The sequence below is a fragment of the Psittacula echo genome (assembly GCF_963264785.1).
Source record: "Psittacula echo genome assembly, chromosome: 7".
NCBI classification, from domain to species: Eukaryota; Metazoa; Chordata; class Aves; order Psittaciformes; family Psittacidae; genus Psittacula; species Psittacula echo.
Window position 1 is genome coordinate 41,161,279 of NC_137740.1, and position 20,008 is coordinate 41,181,286.

Sequence of the window (20,008 nt, forward strand, 5' to 3'; positions counted from 1 at the left end):
TTCTCCCTTCACAGCTTCCAGTAGAAAAATATAAATTTCACTTCATCAGCACAAAAGCAGACTTATGCAGAAAGTATCTTCCTTTCAGCATGTTACTAGGTAGCCTCTCACCTATTTGGCTCAGCTCATCAGATTCCTTATACAAATCCTATTTAACTCTACTTGTTATTCACCAATACAGGTTTTGTACCTCTTACTTCAAATCACACTGGTGTAAAATACAGCTTATTGAAAGAAAACAGGATTAAACATCCTTCTGCTGCTGCAAGGCATCACCCCATCTTTACTCAGAGAAACTAGAGAACTAATTTCTTCAGCTTCAGCTCCTTGGGTAACTGAGTACTCTCAAGCTTGGGCTGCAATCAATTTATCTGTTGCTAGCAGCAGCAAGAGGTTTAAGTATATTCAAAGAATTTAACACAATAAAACACACACATATGCAGGCACAACTTGAGGTAATAATTCCTGGTTTTAAATACGGCAGAACACTCACTACCTGTATTCATGGAAGCAGCTAAAAAGTTTGGGCAAAAGAAGTATGAAGGAACATACTGCAGAACTCAATCTGCACTGAGAACATCAAATCAAGAAGCACGGAGACAAGCTACCAAGAAAGCTTTTCAACAGGAAACCATCATTCATTTTTGGAGTTGCTAAGCAGCACCAGGTAGCTGTTGCAGATAAGCAGAACACAAGTACATAAGTACTTAGGAGCATATGTAAATTCGAGAACATACACATTTCACACAAAATAAGCATATCCACTTCTGCTAGAACATACTGCAACTTTAGCATGCACACAGGTATAAATTAATATATTTAGCCAAACAAAACTGTATCAAGTTTACTTTACCTGTTAACATACTTTCATTTACAATGCAAGTACCACTGAGAAGTACTGCATCACAGGGCATAATTGTCCCATTAGATGGAATCAACATGGTATCTCCAGGCACAAGGTCAGTGGAAAGGATTTCTTCTATTTCTGAGTGTTAAAACACAAACAAGTTCACCTGAAAATAGCCACCACCTACAAAACCCCATAAAGATCCTCACAGCCAAGATCCACGTGGTGACAACTGAGATTATACTCTGTTCTCTTGATGGCATTATGAAAGGTTTTTTAAAACAGAAAAAGCTACTGATAAACTAAATTCCACTGCAGATTAAATTGTAGATCACCTGAATATAGTTCATCATAATAAATGAAAGGAAATAAGGTTGTACAAAAGGTATTAACAATCAGCTACAGTATAACGTCCATATAAAGATACAAGTCAAATACAAATGCATGTCTTACAAAACAGTATCACACTACAACCTAACCATCTTCAACTGCTGTGGTATCCAAATAAGCGAAAGTCCAGAAATCAATTTGCAGTCCCTGCTGGGTAACAAATTGTAATGGAAACCCAACGCATGCACATCTTTAAGCTGAGAAAGAAACTACAGTGACAGTTACCTATGATAGATATGTAGTATATGTGGTAGATAATGAGAAAGAGGAATAGGGCAAACACCTAATTTAGAACAAACCTGATACTTGCTAGAATACCATCTACAAGGATAATCCTGAACGTATTATTATCCTGTCTGAATTCCCCTTGGCAACTTCTCCTTTTCCCCATACAATTTTGCTAAGAAATCAAGCATTTCAAGGTGATCAAAGAAAGAACAGATGCACACCAACTTTACGCTCACTGCTAATGGACAATTTAAACTCAGCTTTCCAAATAGCCTGTGAAATTTACCTTGGTTTCCTCTGCAGACAGAAACCCTTACAATGCTGTGAGCTGCTACCATGTCATGTAACATAACATATTGCTGCAAAGGGGAGAAAATAATTTATTATTTAAAAGCACAGCTTTTCTTCTTCTATATGCACATTCTATTTCTATAAACCAAAGTGATGAGAGTCTTCACCAACATTCTTTTACAACAAAATGTTACTTAAAACATTATCTTGAACATAGTTTAGGAAACTTATGGGTAAATAATTTGAGTGCATCAATCTGTACAGGTTCCTACTTTTATCAGCATTCTGGAAGCAAACATACACTGCCAGGCAAAATGTTATAAACATTTGCTCATTAACATATGTAAGTAAAAACTGCAGTAGTTGTATGACCTCAGATTAAGGTAAGAGGGTTTTTTTTTGTCTCTGGTCTGAATTCAGATTGCAGTTTAAGGATAATTGGTACTTTGATTACCACCAGCTACAGCTAAGTCTACAGAAACGAATGCACCACCAATTTAACGATCCACACATCTGGCTGGTGCTCAGTTGTGTTAGACTTTTTCAAACAGAAGAAAACAATGCAAGATGGAATCACTACTGTCAATATGACTCAGTATATAAACTTGTGTCTGAGTTTTATTTAAGTGAGGTAGCACTTATGTTATCTGAGGTCAACCTACTGATTCAACAGCATGGAAAGTGAGCAGAGACAGGTCTTGAGATAAAATGCAAGTCTGAATTCTTCCAGCTCAAAAAGGGAAACCCTGTAACAATATTGTACCTTCATATTTCTAAAAAATTCTTCAAGATTTGTAGGCAATTTCATATCAAAATAAACCAGTCGGTAAAAATCTGAAAAGATGCATCTGTTTTCTTTGAACTTACCTTTCTAATAGTGTAGAGTGAGCTAACAATGGATATTACAGACATGATCACAATTGCTAATGCATAGTAGTGATATCCATCAGTGATCCACAATATCACACTGAACAACTGAAAAATGTAAAAAGGGTTGAGAACCTAGAAGAGTGACAGAATATTATAGTTACACCACAGGGTCACATGCATTCCCGATCAGAACAGAGTCAAAATCATTCTCCTCCTCTATGAAGGAGATAAAAAAAAATCATGTGTGAAGAACTGAGAGGTTTGCCAAACTATCCCTCTCTTTCAGTACTTCCTCAACCCCTCAAAAGCACAATTCTTACTATAATACACAAATATGTACTTTTAAATACACCTCAAAGCAAAATAGTAGGTACATCTGATGCACCTTAAGTTGCAATTCTTAAATTAAGTTGGATCTTATTATCTACTTCTTACTAATAAATGCACTCTGTTACTTCAGGTTGGAGAGTTTCTTTGTTCAAAAGTTTCTCTCATGCATTATTATACCACATGGATAACAAGTCAATTATGCAAATCCACCTTATACACGGAAAAAGAAATTAAATGGAACAGTCCAACAAAAGTTTATGCAAGAACATGTTTGATTTGTTGCATATGTTGTCATGTATAATCCCTGGGTTGATCACGGAGAACATAATTAGTCACTTTATGTTTGAAATTAACAACAGAAAACAAACAAGATGCATACCCTCTGCACATCTTCCTAACATCCTTGCTATGCACCAAGTTGTGAACTCTGAAGAGCTTACAGCTAAGGCCTCTTAAGTTTGGAGAGCTCCAAGATAAAGGTCAGTATCATTATTTTTTACAGTGCTGGCTCTGGAGGAAAGCTTCTGGTTTACATTATTATTTGAAAACCAGTCCAAAAGTCATTGTATTTAAAGTAATAATTAATGATACACTTATTTTTTTATAATTTGTTAAAGATCTTACCTCCTTAATCAGAAGCTTAAAAATGGAAGGCACTTTCACAGCAATTTCATTTACTCCATAGAATGCTTTTCTGCATTACAAAAGAAAAATATCAAAAAACAGCTGAAATTTTTATTAGAAATCTTACTGACTTCAAAGCAAAGCCATTAATATGAGAAAGAATAAAATATTACTTTATTTGCAGCCCCTTTCATTTATCATTGTTTCAAAACGTGTTTATCTGAAAACACACAGTGAGATGTTCAAATACAAAGATAATTATTTTATACTTCAATTTAAACTGTAACTTAATTTTTAGGTCCTTTCATAACATAATTTCCCTGTAAACTGCATATAGGTGCAATGTTAAACATGCCAGTATGGCGTTCGCATTAACTTAAGCTCAAACAAGTGTTAACTCTTACCCTGCAGTAAGACACCATTTTATAGTTCTGTATCTTAATTTTATTCTTAGCATGAAGAAAGGCAAATCATAGAGGAGGGGGAAGGAGACAAGAAACAATCCTCTGATGAGATCTGAAATAGTTAAATTACATTGACATGAAGAAGCCCTGACTGGATGTTCTTAAGGAAAAGGCTTTTATTGTAGGAAAAGACACAAACGGACAGAAAACGGAATGATGAGCAAGCAGATGCTTCCATATTTTAAACTGAAAGAAGGTCTCAGTTGCAAAAAAAAAAAACAAACAACAACAACCAACCAAAAACCAACAACACCCCCAAACACCCACCCAGAAAAACAGCCAGGAATGCTAAAGATGTCAAACTATTCTAGTTCAGGCAGTGTTTCAACAAATTAAAACACCAATAATTAAGTACATAATGTTTTCCAGCTTGCTGTTACCATTTGAGGACTAAGAAATCCCTGAACATTAAAGTTACATTTTAAAGTTTTTTTTTCTAGACTAAGTTCTTCTCTACCTATGCACTTGAGCTATGTCCCTTGACAGGAATATTTACATTGTTAGTCTAAAATTGCATGTTAAAAAATAGGTTTTCCCCTGTTATTTCTTGCCAACCAGAATTAAAAGTGGGGAATGCATTTAGCCCCAACCAACCAGAGACAGATGCAGGTCCATATGGGACACACCAGTGATACTGAAGTTTTAAAATTAAAGCCAAAGTCTTGAGACCTGGGACGTTTCAGCCTCATCTTCCTAAAATAAGAAATTAGTTACAATTTAGGCCAAGTTTGCTGCATCTAATATTCTTTATTAGCCATCAAGCACACTATCCCCTCTCTCACAACGATCACTAGCCAAGGATGGGAAAGAAAACAAGTAGCAAAGTAAGCTCCCTCAGCATTCCCTTCAAACCTTCAACAATCTGCAGCTTGGGACAAATGAGCATCTTTCCCGATAAAGAACTTTAGATGGAATTTTTCACTGGGAATCAGTCTCCTTGTCTCTCAACCCATATACACCCTTCAACAACGACAGTATGTTACGGAAATATTTATGCCACTTGAGGGTGAGTTATGTAGAAAATACTACAATTTTCTTTTCATCAACCACCAAATTTCACCATATACCTGTGATGTGGTAGAAAACGTAACTGCTTGCTGTTCTTTCTGTATACTCATTTTATTTCAAAATGTTAAGTAGTAAATACAATTTCAGAAATATATTCTGAATTACTTTAAGCAATAGTTCCAATTCCCATAGTCAGTGTAGTTTGAAAAAACTAAGGCAACACATTACCTGAGTATATTTCCCACTCAGCATATAGGTAAGAAACACAAGAATTTCATGCATCTAACAGCCTTTAAAGGAAGCATAAAGCCTGTCTGTAAACACTAATCCATTGTCTTCTACTTTTGTTAACACGTTGAGCACAGGTAATGGAATTAAAACAATTATTCCCTCAAATATTGTAATATTACCTGTAATCATGCATTCCCTTTGTCAGTCCTGTGCTGTATTCATTATGAATTGAAGAACATAACGTAGATTCATCTAGACCTCTAAGTAAAGGAAAAAGTCAATGAGTTAAGAAATGTGACATTTAAAAGTAACTCAAAAGGGCTGGGTCTTTGCTAAGAGTTACACTGTATTATAAACAATCCAAAGTCTATTGATTAATGTTTTTCTAGCTATTTTTGTCACAACCGCAGTTATCAATGAGGTGTTAAAAGCAGTCCTCTTGCTGTCATGTCTTACTCTTCCTCTGTCTTATTAATCAATTTATCAAATAAATCTATACTGAGACTATATTGTAGCACCCTACTATCAAAATTTTATCCATGACTAGGTAAAGTATGGTCTACATTTTAAGTGCTTCTTTATCACTGGAAGACTTACCTTCATATGACTTCTCTACATGCTGTGGAAGCAAATACTATAATTAAGTAGATCTGCAGATAAGCAAGCATACCTGAAACATCATTATGTTTACAACTATGGGGTCATTTCAACTACCAAACTCAGTAAATCAGACATATCATAACCAATATCCAGGTATTTCTAATGGACATACTTTGGATGCACAGGAAAATATCATTACCTTCCAAAAGGCCTTCCAAGATGGCAAAACCAGCACTATTGAACATAGGTCTTTTTTATACTGGATATCTAGTAAGTTATCTACTAAAAAGATTCTGGTATGTCCCAGTGAAGAAAACCACTTTATGGTACACATATAGTAACAATTGTTTCCATTTGCTAGAAGAGAGGGAAAGTTTCAAACACCTCACTAGCACAAAGGCTAGGACCACATTTCTGTCAACTTCTGGCAACAGAACAGGTGAAAATGTCAATGTGTTAATTTGGTCACAGGTTTACAGGGTTTCACTAAAAATTTTTAAGTTCAAAGATTTTTAAATCATGATTTTTCAATGAAGAAATATTCAATTCTCTGTTAATAACTGTGCCTTTCCTGCCATTCTATGCCAATTTTCTGTGACAGTGGGTTTAAGAAGAGTCCCTAAAACTAAGTGCTTCATATGTAGATACGCATATCTATGTGCGTAATGTCCATGCAAATATAAAGCTTCTAGCAGGATGTTATTTGCTTATTAGAGTACTGTTACAGCACTGAATTCCCAGGGCATTTGAAAAAACCTGTGCACACACAGTTTATTACATAAAACTCTCATCAACTCTGAGATTCAGTTGACACTACCTAAAACAAAACAGACATACAAGGTCAAAGTTGCATCCTCTTTGGCTATGTGACCAAGTCTGATTTAGTTTAAGAACAATTACACTTGCATTTCCTGTGTTTAACACAGTGATATTAATATTACATTATTAAAAAGAGAACAATGATGTGAAACTCAAGCTCTCGTAACAGAATTAGCTGCCCAAGAAATCTTAATTTGCCTCCCTTGTATTACTCCAAGTCTTTAATTATGTGATCAAACTGTTCTGTCTCTGGATACTTGCATAATTAACAGCACAGAGTGACTCTATCTTCATGATGCAGTATTGTGCTTAGATCACAGCTATATCTGTGTTACTTGCCTTACAGATATTACTATGAAACGTTCCAGTCCCACATACAGCCTCTTTACAAATCTTGATTCTCTAAGATGTTATTAAACAATACCAATTCCTGGATTTTACATAAACTGAAGAGCATTGAGAAAAAGTATCTTGATGAAGGACAAATTTTTCAGACTTCTTTTCAGAATATTTATCATTCATAAGTTCAACTACTATTTTTCCAAACTTACCATCATCATACCCAATTCACTTTAGAGAAAATTTATAGCAAACTCTTTATTTGACCTTCTGCAAAAGTGACTTTGTACTCTGCCAGTATCGGGTACGCCTCAGATCCAGCTGTTTCTACTCTTTATTATCCAATTGCTAAATAATGGCGTCCAGCTCAGCTACAGTACCCGACTAAACAAGTGGTCTGGCTCAGTCGTTGCTAACACATCAAACAAATGAAAGTTTGGCATATCAGCAAGAATGTGATTGAATAAATGGTCACATAGCTTCACAGGCATATCTGAGATTTTTCCAGGGCTTATGAATTGGCTGGGTTATCATAAGAACATCAAAAGGCACAGTCCAAGAGCCAGCAAATGCCAAGTTTCAAGTCACTGCTTTAATACTAAGGAACATTTTTCCTAAGCACATGGAGCTGTATGATTTTTTCCCCATACCTGTTCTTAGCATAACCCCCCCCCAAAAAAAACAGTACTTGTAATCTCATCTGTGGGAAGCATTCCCTTTGAATAGTTTAAATTAGCAACACTATAGGCATGGAAACAGGACCCTGTAATGCAAAGTGACAAGTGCCCCTACCTGCACCACTGTAATTCATGGCAGGCTTAACATAAAAAATATGCGTATAAAGCACATGAACTGAGACATTTCCACTCATTCCCCCCTGCCATCGAGGGGGACTGCTCAATTTTGTAACTTCTTGTATTACCATAATTTCTTTAAATTGTTGCCATTGCTGATAACTTTCCATACTATTGGTACATGCTTTTTTGAAAACACAGAAACAGTTGCAAAATATGTTTCTTCTTACAGAAACTCTGGCAATTGTTTTTTTTTCCCTTCAGTCATTGGTCATTATTTTTTTCTATATGTAGTGTTTGGGCTTTTCCACATGATGGTTCAATGTAGTGAACATTGATTTAAGTTGAACAGGTTATATTATTGATCTGAACATCTTATTTTAACAAGCAGTTGTCAAAACCAGAGAAACCGATGCTCATTTAACTTCTTAGCACTGAGAAGGTCTCATCAGTAGTATCAGAGAAAAGAACTTTCTTCTTCAACCCTAACATAATGCAATGGTGCTGCTGGATAAAAGAAAATACAGTGCACCACGTTCAGTGAGCACAGCTACTACTGCCCACAAAAAGACATTTTCTATCAATGCAAGAGACCTGGTCTTGTTACCAAATAATAAAAAAGAGGGATCAAATTCAGTTCAACCGTACTAAAATGTAACAGCAGACCTACAGAAAGGTGATCAACAAAGTATTTGGTGAATTCCCCTCTTCCTAAATACTCCTTTTAGGCCTAGCTCTGCAGCAATGCAAAAAATAGGATTTATTCCATCAGAAGCGAAGTTTTTAAGAGTTTATAGAAGGAGAACTACTGTCTGTCAACAGGTGCTTTGATTCTCAAATAACACTCCAAGAACAGGCAAAAAGCCTGCATAGGCATGCAGCTTGTCACCCTAAGCAAATCATGCTCAATAAAGGCAGATTAAACAAATACCCTCCTGCCGAAGGCACACCAAGTTAAAACCTCCCTGCCCTCACTATGGCTCAAAGACTCAGTGAGCTGAACCAGCTGATCAGAATACAATACCAATTTTCACCATGTTCTTATGCATGCAATAGTATTTTTTAAAAAAGCAGTTTGATGCACAACACAAAAAAAAAGGTATTCTTACCGTATGACATCAAAACTTTGAACTGAATCATTCCAGAAATACTTCATGCTGTGATGGGTGAAATAACGAATCTGCAGGGCAACAGACATAGCTATTAAACCAGCAACACTTAACACCTCTCTTCTCACTGACTTCATTCTGAACAGTGATACAAAGTAAATTTAGAAAAACTCCACTGAAAAATAAACACTTTTCTTTCAAAATAATCTTTCAAGCATTCCACAATATCCAGTAAAAGGTTATTGAGGAAAAGATTTGTGCTCCACCCAAAGAATGAGTTAGCCTTTTAGACAAAAGCAGCAGCTCACACATACTGTATTATGTATGTTTACTCTAGATACTATTTGAGATACTTTGAAAATTACCAAGTGTAGTATTGCAGGTTTACTTACAGGCAAATACTTTTTTAAATCATTTTTATTCTCTTCTGCATCAGATTCACAGAAATGAACTGCATGGCCATTTGAAACCTTGTGTACAATACGGTTGGGATTCTGTAAAGGACTGGCTCCCAACGAAGGCATAATGCGAACCTTTGCACAAAACCATATCTTGAATTCATCCTTAAAAAGAGGGGGGAAAAATGAGCAGGTTCAAACAGCATTTAAACAGCATTTTACTACAACAGCTGTAGCAAAGCATGCCAGCAACAGATGACAGATTAGCAGAGCCCATGCATAACTACAAAAGATAGCCCCAACTTAATATCAACTACCTTATGAATACATTTCCTTTCCACAATTCCAAAAGCATATTTTTTGTATTGGAAAAAAAAAATATATATATTTATATATTTAATTTTTTTTAACAATGAGTCTTGGTACTCGAATTTTTACATCTTTGGCCCTTCACAATTTAGCATAGTTGTTCTATGGTAGGAGAAACTATGGGATTCCTACACATTCAGCTGCACCCACCCAGCAACTTCAAATAACTGAGGACTTAACATAAGGGACTGCACACAGCAATCGTGCAGGAAGAAAATAGCTTGAAATCAAACCATACTTGGGGCCACAGTTACACTTTAATTCAATAAACATATCTTTGCTGAACAAGGAGGGAAAACCTGATAACCACATTATCAGGTTATATGAACAAGGTATCTGTTCTGTAACTTTTGATGACAACAGCATTCATGTATTTCTTAAAAATCAAAAGCAAACACTTTCTTTTTGCTATGTCCTTTGCAAACAGCTGTCAGTCTTCCCACACAGGCAGCAAAGCTATATACAGCACCAAGGAGCACAGTTCTGCAGTGCTGTAAAACAAAATCATGTCTACTCTGCAGAGAAGGGTTTGTGCATTTCAGCAAGCAGCAAGAGGGATGCAAAACAGCTGCGCACTGGGAGAAGCACACCCTCCTTTGACTTACAGTTGTTCTCAGCAGAACCACTTCACAGTCTTTAAGGGTAGTCCTTTTACATGTTGCTTTCACACGCCACTCAGGCATCCAGTAGAGGAGGAGGAGGAAAAAGCCACCAGAACAGATCACTCCTATAGCAACTAGCACCAACTTCCAGTGACACAGATCATAGCCATAGATCTCCTGCATGGAAACAGAGAAACAAATAACAAACAGTGATGTTCTTAATTACTCTGGCATGGGAAGACAACATTCATTTTTCATAAAGCATGGTATTTAAAGTGAATCAAATTTCAAAGCCATTTTCTCCTTTTTCTTTTCTGGGGGAAGAAAAGATTTAAAAAAATTATAGTACATGATAGAGTGGCAACAAAAAGGAACTGCTTAGCTCGATCAGAAATACAAACATTAGTAAAAGCCTGACAAAGGTAGAATATCCTATATTCTCTCTGCACTGCAACACAACCTGTCTTAACTCTCAGTGAACAACAAAATTTTTGACCATGGCACAGCACAAGTCAGCTAAGAATTTAAAAGCAAAAGCATATGTGGTTTTGTCAAATGCTGATTTTACCACATTACAGCATTTGATTAGCTAGCATACATAGTGTTGAATTACTGGTGGTAGCTGAATTTCATACTTTCTAAACAACCCTGTGAATATATTTATCAAACACTACTTTTTAGTACAGCACTGGCTTACTCTGCCTGCCATTTAACAAGAAATGCTATGGTGAAACATCAGCAACTGCAAGCCATGCTGTCAAAGGTTCTGTAACTTGCACCAGCTGGAAAAATCCCCTTCTCCCATTAAAAAAATCCACAAAGTATTAAGTGTGTCTTGGTCAAAGGCATGTACCAACTTAACCTGATGACAGCCAGGAAGAGAAAATAATTCAGTGACTGTGTTACATTCCTGAGTTTCACATTACATCATTAGATTATATTTCCTGCTACAAAAGGGCAATGAAGTTTCCCATTGAGTCCCACCCACATTGTTCATATTGACAACACTTTTTTGTATCTTATTTTTTACTTTTCATTCAATAGTACTAGAAATTGTTTAAACTCCTTTCCTAAGAAAAGGTTTTTCAAAAGGTTTGTTTTGCAGCCTTCTCGGCTGACAAAAAGCAGAGACAAAACCCGTTCTCTGTTATTTTCAAAACACTGTATTCATTCCTTACCAATAAAAACAGGTGGGTGAAAGATAGTGGGAGAGGTTGATGCTTCTTTTGGGCAAAACAAATTATTTCCTCTAAAAAGCATTATTTTTAGTGATCAGACCGTAAGCATCTCAGTTTCAATTTTTGTTGTATGATGAATTTGCCTACTCCCCATGCTAGAGCTGGTCTAGTGAAGAGCAAATTTTCCTAGCAGCATGCACAAATACAGAACAAGGACTTCAATTCCCAGGAATCTACCATGTTTTAAAACAAAAATCCCTACATACCCCAAATAGTTTCTGCTGTCTCTAGAATGGACTGGAAATTTAAAGATCAGCTGCCACTATCTCCCTGTCAAAGCTAACTGCTGCATCTCCCATGACAAACATTTGTAACATACCCCATTGAGAGGGAAAACCAGGAAAATGTGGGGGTTTTCACTGTATAAAAATACATGAACAGAATTTACTACCATCTCATCTTCCTCTGCTTTATTGACAAACTTCTTTTCTTCTTTCTCCATGTTTATGATGATATGGAACTTCTCAACTTGAGATATGGAAGACCTTTAACAACAAAAGAATTAAAAATTGGAGCAACATTACTGGTTTTATACCCAAGTATTAAAACACACTGACAACGTATTAATACAGATCTTAAAATTGCACTGTTACTAGTTTCCAGAAGTAACAACCTGTGGAGCTCTAGTAAAGCTTTAAGATTGAGCACTGGATGAGTACAAGTGAAACGTTGCAGAAACAGCAGGCTTTGAATGTGGTAAATGAGCTTGTACCAATACAACTTGGTTATATTCTACATGCAGCAAACAATTCTTGGTACACTCTACAAACATCACGATGGAAATGTAAATTAAACCTGTTAAAAAAGCTTAAAAGTACATAAAGATTACACATTTCTATCATTCTGCACTTAATAGCTCAAATCAGATGCTTTCACAAGCCAGGCTATCCTTCAAGAGGCACTGCACCCAAGATGTGCATGTCTCATCTGAAAAAAAATCAGAAAAATGAGTACATGCTAAATAGTCTAGTCCCCAGTATTTCTAAATCAAGGCATGCTTAATGGTCAGTTAGTCTTCTCGCTTCTTTCCAGTACTTTTACCATTCAATTTGTATCAATGTTCATTGGTGTTCAGGGTTCATTTCTTATTGTCACCAGACTCCAGGTCAGATCCTCTCAATGCCAGCTTCTGAATCCATGCACTTATATTGAACAGCAATGACAACTTCAGAAGGTCCTTCCTCCCAACTCCTGCAGCTTAACATCATCACACCCTCATATGCTTTCTGCAAGCTATCAATTAAAGCCAACAAATGAAGCAGGCACCCAACAGAACAGGTTTCTCTTGCTGACCGAATCTGTTCTCCTGAGAAACCTATTCCCACTGCTGAATAAAGTCCTAGTGGAAGAAATAAACACTCGAAGCAAAGAACTGCATCACAACAAAGGGCTGTCACAGGTGAAAAACTACTCAGCACTTCATAAATTGAGTGCTTGACACTCTCAATTTGTATGTTCTGTATGGAAGGAAGCTAATTTGGTAACAACTATCTCCTTTGACAGAAACACCAGTTCACATGCTCCTTGCTTTAAGCTGAACATTTTTTGTTGCTAGCCAGTACTGAACTATAAATATCTTTCTTCCTGCAAATTAATTTGGAAATTAAGCCAAAAGGTATGCACCACTGATAGTTCCTTATCTGTTACACAAGTCATACAAGTTCTAGAACACATTTTTGTTTAAACCGCCACTTTTCCTCACTAAACAACTTTTTATCCTGGGAAAGATTTATTACAAGGAACTAGCTAAAATCTGCCCTAAACCTACACAGGATTGCTGAGAAAGCTCCTGAGAACAGTCTTTGAATTAATAACATCAAGCAACTTTATTACACCATACAAATCACATTTTCAATCAAGAAGTCATGCAGCCAGAAAAAGTTTTTGTATTTACAGAATTATACTTCCAGCACAGTTCACAGCTCCATGACAGAATTGTTAGATTCATCATACTTGAACTAGTCTGCTCTTAAACAAGCATGCATTTCCTCACTACAGTGTACCACACCACTAAAAACAGTGCCTGCAGGCAAAAGTCCAATCTTGATGAACATACCTAGCAACAACTGTATTGATACAGGCAAGCACCAGGTGGCAAACTAAATGCAAACAACTTCAAGATCAATAAAACTCAACTGAGATTTCCATGTGGCAAACACGACAGAACAGGCACTTTGTGGGACACGGCAGCAGCATGACAGATAAGTACAGCTGCCTTCATTTAGGGCTGTTCCACAGCTAGGAAGGAGCATCAAGTTTTCAATCTAAAGCAGCACAAAGGGAAATCTGAGAGCATCAGCAATAATTCCTGTGATTCAATGTGTACTTTGAAGAGCTGGGTAGAATCACACAGGGAATACACAAGCAGTATTAGGAAGCTATTTCTGACTCACATCATTAACTGCACCTGCATTATTTTATACAGACTCATTTACTGAGCAACCTTCAATTAACACACACATTCTCAATATTTCACATACTGCTTGTAATTTTCCATTTTAAACTCAACTGTCTAAACTTAGAAAAGAGATCTTTTCTTAGCTGATAGGTCATGAAAATCATTACTATTCAGCAACAAAGAACAGCAATCTTTCTCCAGTCTTACCCCTTTTGACACATCATCACCCCAAACTCATCATCAAGAGTTCAAATGCATCATGGGTTTGTTTCTCGCTGTCCTGTTTCTCAACTGTTAGTTGCGGTTAAACACCACCACCACAGGCTCTACAGGGTTGCCCTCTTTGGAGGTGACTTCAGGCTGCTGAGTCAGACTGAAGAAATAAGTAGCAGCATCCAACCAATTCAGAAAAGACTTCAGCCATCTGCATTTGAGCTTTACTTCCTTTCTTCTATAATATGGTGTGGAATTAAACGTGACAATATTTAAAATACCTAATCAAATATTAAAATTTAATTAAATAGTTGATTAAGTATTTAAATATAAGCCTTGGACTTTTCAGAATACAAGGGAGTATAGCATTTTACTAGTACGCGAAGTGGGGTTGAAATCCACTCAGAAGAACCAATGTGGACTTATGAATATTCAAGTACCAAAAGGGCTGCCACTCACCTCTCTCCGGCACAAGTTCCCAGGAGTGAATAGCTGGAGAAGTCCCTCCCCCTTTAACAAACTGAAAATATCAACAAGAAAGCACTATTTAGTCATTTTAAAGAGAGGGGCCAAACCCAATGGAAGTGGTGAAAGTTACTGTCACTCCACTTACATAACTTTTTCTCACTGAGCTACTATTGCATAGCTAAGAGTTTCTAGAGTCAGAAAAGTAGGAAGTACCAAAAAGGTCTGTAAAAGAAATGCTGTTTTCCACTGAAACTAAGAGAACAACTGAGTTATAAATTTAATGAATGGTACAGTAATCAGCTGAAGAGTGTCTGAACTGCAAGTAATTGAAAGAACATATATGTGAATCACAAGCTTAAACAGTGAATCTGCCATATGGCAAAAAAAAGTATACCAAAATTAAGTGCAACTGCATTTGCTATTTACTTGTGTCTAGAAGAGTATGTAGCTATAAGCAGAACAGAACCTGCAATTCCAGATTTATGCTGATATTATTTTGCAGCTAAAGTCCATCACAAATTGCATCACTGGAGAAATTACAGCAGTGTACACACCCTAAAACTACATGCATCCTGCACAATGAAGAGAGTGTTGTACCTCTTACTCCACCAATATCTATTTATTGATCTATCCTGACTAAATCACCAGGATACCAAGCAGTCCTATCAAAATATTTATAGGCAATAAACATTTGCAGCAACATTATAAAACATGCAAGTGAACTCCTGGCACATTTATTGAGGAAAATGTTGTAAAAGAGCTACAGTAAGTCTCAGTCAGTATGCCTGAAGAGTTCTGCAAGCCACGCTTTCAAAGGACTATCTGATCTGAAGTCAGTTTTCTAATAGTTGGCATAATTAAAAAACTACTTCAGTGCAAATTCTACCCTTCAAGTTTGATTTGAGGGGTAAGAAGGAAAGAGATCTTCCCTCTGTTCTCCTCAGTATTTGTTCCAAGACCATAATCCTTAAAAGCTAATTCTGCTTTAGCATAAACACATTGCTGTCATCAGTTTATTCTTCCAGTTTTCCAACTTAACTGGAAATTTCATCATTTCAAGAGAAAAATTACTGGTATGAAAGAAAAAATTTTTGGTATCTCCTGCAGTCACCAGGTAATTTAAATACCAAATTTCTCAGATGAAATTAGACTGCTGACAGCTCAAGTCTTTAGTAAAATCCATGTACTATGCACTCAAAAAACCATCAAGCTGTTATATCTGCTTATGCTCTGTCATTGTTTGCTTAAAATATGCAAGTAAATAAACTTACAAACTTGTATATTAAACATCTCCTATTTTATTACTTTCAGATATCTGTAAAAATCCTGAGATAACTAAAGGAGTTTCTCTTACCAACAAGCAGTCCAGCAGCTGTCCTCTGCACTTGCTTTTGTTATCATGAGTTAGCGAGGCAGTTCTTAATAACTGAGCCCCTATCTACAAGGGAAGTCCTGACAAATGAACTATTTTGTCTAAAATCTAAAAAAAGTCTCCAAGGGCTTTTCAAACTGTTATCAAAAGATTAACATATCAAAGAAAATTTGGCACTGCTTGGAATGCCTTTTTTTTTTTTTTCCCCTCTTCCCTCCAGAGTGGCTGAACAATTGCAAGACTGTGGCCGGGCTGGCGCGGAGGCTGCGCTTCCAGGCATCAGCCGCTCCGTCCAGCTCCTTCTATTCAAACCACAGATGCCTCACCAGGCGCCTGCAGACAGTTTCAGGTCTATGCACGAGTCCTGATACTATGTGTCCAGCTAAAAGCATGTATGCTTCTGACCAAACCCTTCCACGTATTTACAGCTGTTGCGAGTGAAGACATTCATTTTGAGGAGCTAACCAATGCTACAGGTGGCAGTTAATACGCACATTTCTCACTCAGCATTTTGCAATTTATCACAGAGCATAATAAAACAATCACACCAAATTAGATGACCTTTAGAGATCAAGCGCTACAAAGCTAAAAAAGGGAACTTGGTCACTACCCAAATGTCACAGAAACACATTTCTTTTCTATACAAAACAAAGATCAACCAGCACTGCTTTGGTAAGAACATAAAGGGCAGACAAAAAGATCTAGCAAATCAGATAGGAGAAGCAAGAGACATCCATGAAGACAACAAATTCAAAAACCACCTATGTGTAAGGATTCATACAAGTCATTCCTTCCATATCGTTTAATGATAGTGACTCCAACTATTCCAACCAAGCACCAACTTCTACAGGAAGAGAATTAAGACCAAAATACCTGACTGACCTGTTTAAAAAAAAAGATCATGGTATAGATCAAATGTGAATCATATCCCTGAAAACTCTTCTAGCGCCTAAATGACCTATACGGCTCTCCTTGGTCCAAAAGGGAACATTGTTACTTTAAAGCACTACTGAAAGACTGGAAAACCTTTTCCCGAACTTATTTACAACAAATACATGCTTCATTAAGAGATATTTCACAGAGCTTTGGAGTTGAAAATAAAAGTTTCTAAATAGCTTGATGTCATTACAAGTCTTTTAGATTTCTGAATTAAAAAATATCTTGAGCAGTCTTAACTGCAGATTATTCCACAGCAGGCAGACATCATCTTCAACTGTATCCTCACTAGCTGTCAAAACACAGAAAACCCCGTTTTGTTTTGAAGCCAGAAAGCCAAACATTATTTCTGTCATTCAGAAATTAAACATTTCTGCATTTAAGAGCCATACTTCCACCCCTTTATCACAAGAAGGAATCAACCTTGCAAGGTAACAGACCTTAGAAAGGCAACTTCTACCACCAGAGTTTATTCTCATTCCAGCAATGTGATTCCCACACATCAAGAGCAGTTACTGAACAGTCAATTATTTTCAGGCATTACGGTAAAGCTTTCCAGCATTCATGCGATGGACATGCAGGAAGTAAGCAGTTCCTTTACATACACAAAACAGAAACTAATGCTCAATCTCTGCCACACTGGCAGTTACAAAATTAAAAACTGAAGTACTCACAATAGAATAGCAGTAACAGGCCAGGAAGCAATATGAATATATCTTCTGAGAATACATTCAGTTTCAAAATACATCCAATTCCTTAGGAAAGATGAAAACACAGCTGACCATTAGCAGAATGGTCAGTTAATTTTACAAGGCAACTGACAGGAAAAGTGTATTCCTTTGCTCTGCCACAGAAGCCAGCTTTCCACATCACCCTACAAAGGCGGTGCATCACGTGCTGCACAGGAGCACTTGGCACATCCAAGGACACAGCAATTTGAAAGACAGTTCCGCACTTATACCTCAGGTCAAATGCCAAAAGATGCTCTGAATATTAAGTGTATTTTGAAATTCTAATGTTATAATATGCCTGTATGCATATAAAAGTACTTCTTATTTAACTACCAGCAGTAAAACCCAACGAAAATGCTTTTCCAAAATTATTCCAGAAAGATTAAAAACTTTTTTTCCCCTAGACCACAGAAACATTTCACAGGAGAAAACACCCTAAAACAAACAAACAAACAAACAAGCAAGCAAAAACCACACAAAACCAAACAAAACAAAAAAAACACCCCCATTCTTGACCTAAGATCTCCTTTGCCATCCTGCTAATGAGACCTCCTGGTCTGCATAACACTGGGCAGCACTGATCACACAAAGTTGCATTCAATACATCACTTTCAATGCGTGTATAATATTTAACCTGATGTCAGAATTGCCAGCAGTTGAGGAAAGACATTCTAGGTATAGGCCATGCTCTAGAAAAAGCACTTTTAAATGGTGCTATAAAAATAGAAGGAAAAGTCTTATCAGCTATTACTACTTGAGCTTGCAGCTCCTGCCCATGCCAACTGCCAATGAGTTCCACACACAATACCTGAAAAGCTAAATCTACAATACTTAATTTAAAACGTGTTATACCAATAAATAAATGGACAAGGATACAAGGCTAAGATGATGCAAGGATAAAAAAAGAAAAAAAAGAAAAAATAGAGCACATTCTTCTCAAACAGCACCACAGAACATGCTGCACACATTAAAAATCACAAAATAAAGCAAACTTGAAAAGAACCTTTCAAACTTTTGAGAGCTGAAACCAAAGCTTCTACCCACAGTGTCTTGGACTTAAGTACTGTGTTTATTTCCCAGTTCTTGTCTTTTATGTAAGAGATCCTGCTTCAGCATTTATAAAAATAGTATCTTATTTCCTATGATTTCTCCACTGGCTGCTTTCAAAACATACTGACAGAACCTGCAGCCACTCAAACTTAAAAAAGGACCATTTTTAAGTAGACTTGCAGTTAAAAAACTAGGAATATTTTAAGTGTTCTAAGAACGCCCTGCTAAATTCCACCTTTATGACATCTTGTCTCCAAACAGTCTGTTATCAGGATTCATCATCCCTCCCTCATTACTCACAGTACCTTCTCAAAGGAAAGTTTCCAAAGTTCCTTCTCAGCATTTTTGCTTCTCTGATGTGCATCACTTGCAGAGGCAACTTCCACTTCAGTATCTAAGAATACAGGCATAACTTGGCAGACAGGATTGCATTACACCCTGGTCTCAGAGGGATTCCACACATCTGAGCTGCAGCACAACGCTAGAGACTTCTCACACTACCTGGCAAGCCCAACACCATGTGCAAGAGCCTGTCTTTACCTACTCCCAAAACATAAAAGCCATGTCACTCAAAGACCACTCCAAAACTGAAACCTATCACTTCACACCAGATATCCAACTTAGCCAAAAGTCTTGAGATATCACATTTTATGACTATGAAAACCAAAGGTTATCACATTCTACTTAACATACACTATGAGCTTACACCTGTAGGTTAGATTTATTTGTAACGCTTTCAGTATTATTTTAACATAACTGTATTTTTTTGTAGTCTACATTACAAATGCAAAAGATACTTTCCTTGAGAGGCACACTCTCCTTAAGAAGCATGCTCAGTCTAAGAAATGCACCTTACATGGATGTAATTTATAGTTCTCAAATAGGTTGATGGTAAACCCTTGAATACAAAATTATTCACATTAAGTACAATAAATGTTTGGGTAAGACATACAAGCTAAAAGAACTATGGAAGAACAAAAATCCTCCAGCTGTATTTTGAAAGGAGTTAAGGTTATAATTTGTACTACAAACAAAGCTTAACACTTTAGTCAAGTAACCAAGCTCTAACAATAAGAATGACATAATAGTTTAATGAATACATGGAAATTTTACAAGTACACGGGCTAAATTTTAACAAAGCCCTCCACTCAATACCTATTTTATCACTTCCCATCTTGGACTTTCTGTTATAATACAAGCTTTTGTTTCCGTGTTTAGGCCTAAGGAAGACCATTGTATCCAACAATCATCAAACCAAAATTGTATTTACATTTGTAGAGTGTATTCTT

At 36.6% G+C, this 20,008-nt stretch overlaps 1 protein-coding gene across 1 annotated transcript in view; it reads right to left on the reverse strand.

Annotated features, from left to right (window-relative positions):
• ATP13A3 (ATPase 13A3) overlaps positions 1-16,031 on the reverse strand; it is a gene marked incomplete at both ends in the record, with an annotated part of 37,306 nt that extends 21,275 nt beyond the window's left edge. The window contains 10 exons of the mRNA XM_080624193.1: positions 854-985; positions 1,752-1,824; positions 2,624-2,758; positions 3,581-3,650; positions 5,463-5,543; positions 8,945-9,015; positions 9,337-9,507; positions 10,317-10,490; positions 11,943-12,036; positions 15,985-16,031. Of these exons, the coding sequence (XP_080480319.1) occupies positions 854-985; positions 1,752-1,824; positions 2,624-2,758; positions 3,581-3,650; positions 5,463-5,543; positions 8,945-9,015; positions 9,337-9,507; positions 10,317-10,490; positions 11,943-12,036; positions 15,985-16,031 (1,048 nt within the window). The remainder of the gene's footprint in view (positions 1-853; positions 986-1,751; positions 1,825-2,623; positions 2,759-3,580; positions 3,651-5,462; positions 5,544-8,944; positions 9,016-9,336; positions 9,508-10,316; positions 10,491-11,942; positions 12,037-15,984) is intronic.
• Positions 16,032-20,008: the final 3,977 nt, after the last annotated feature.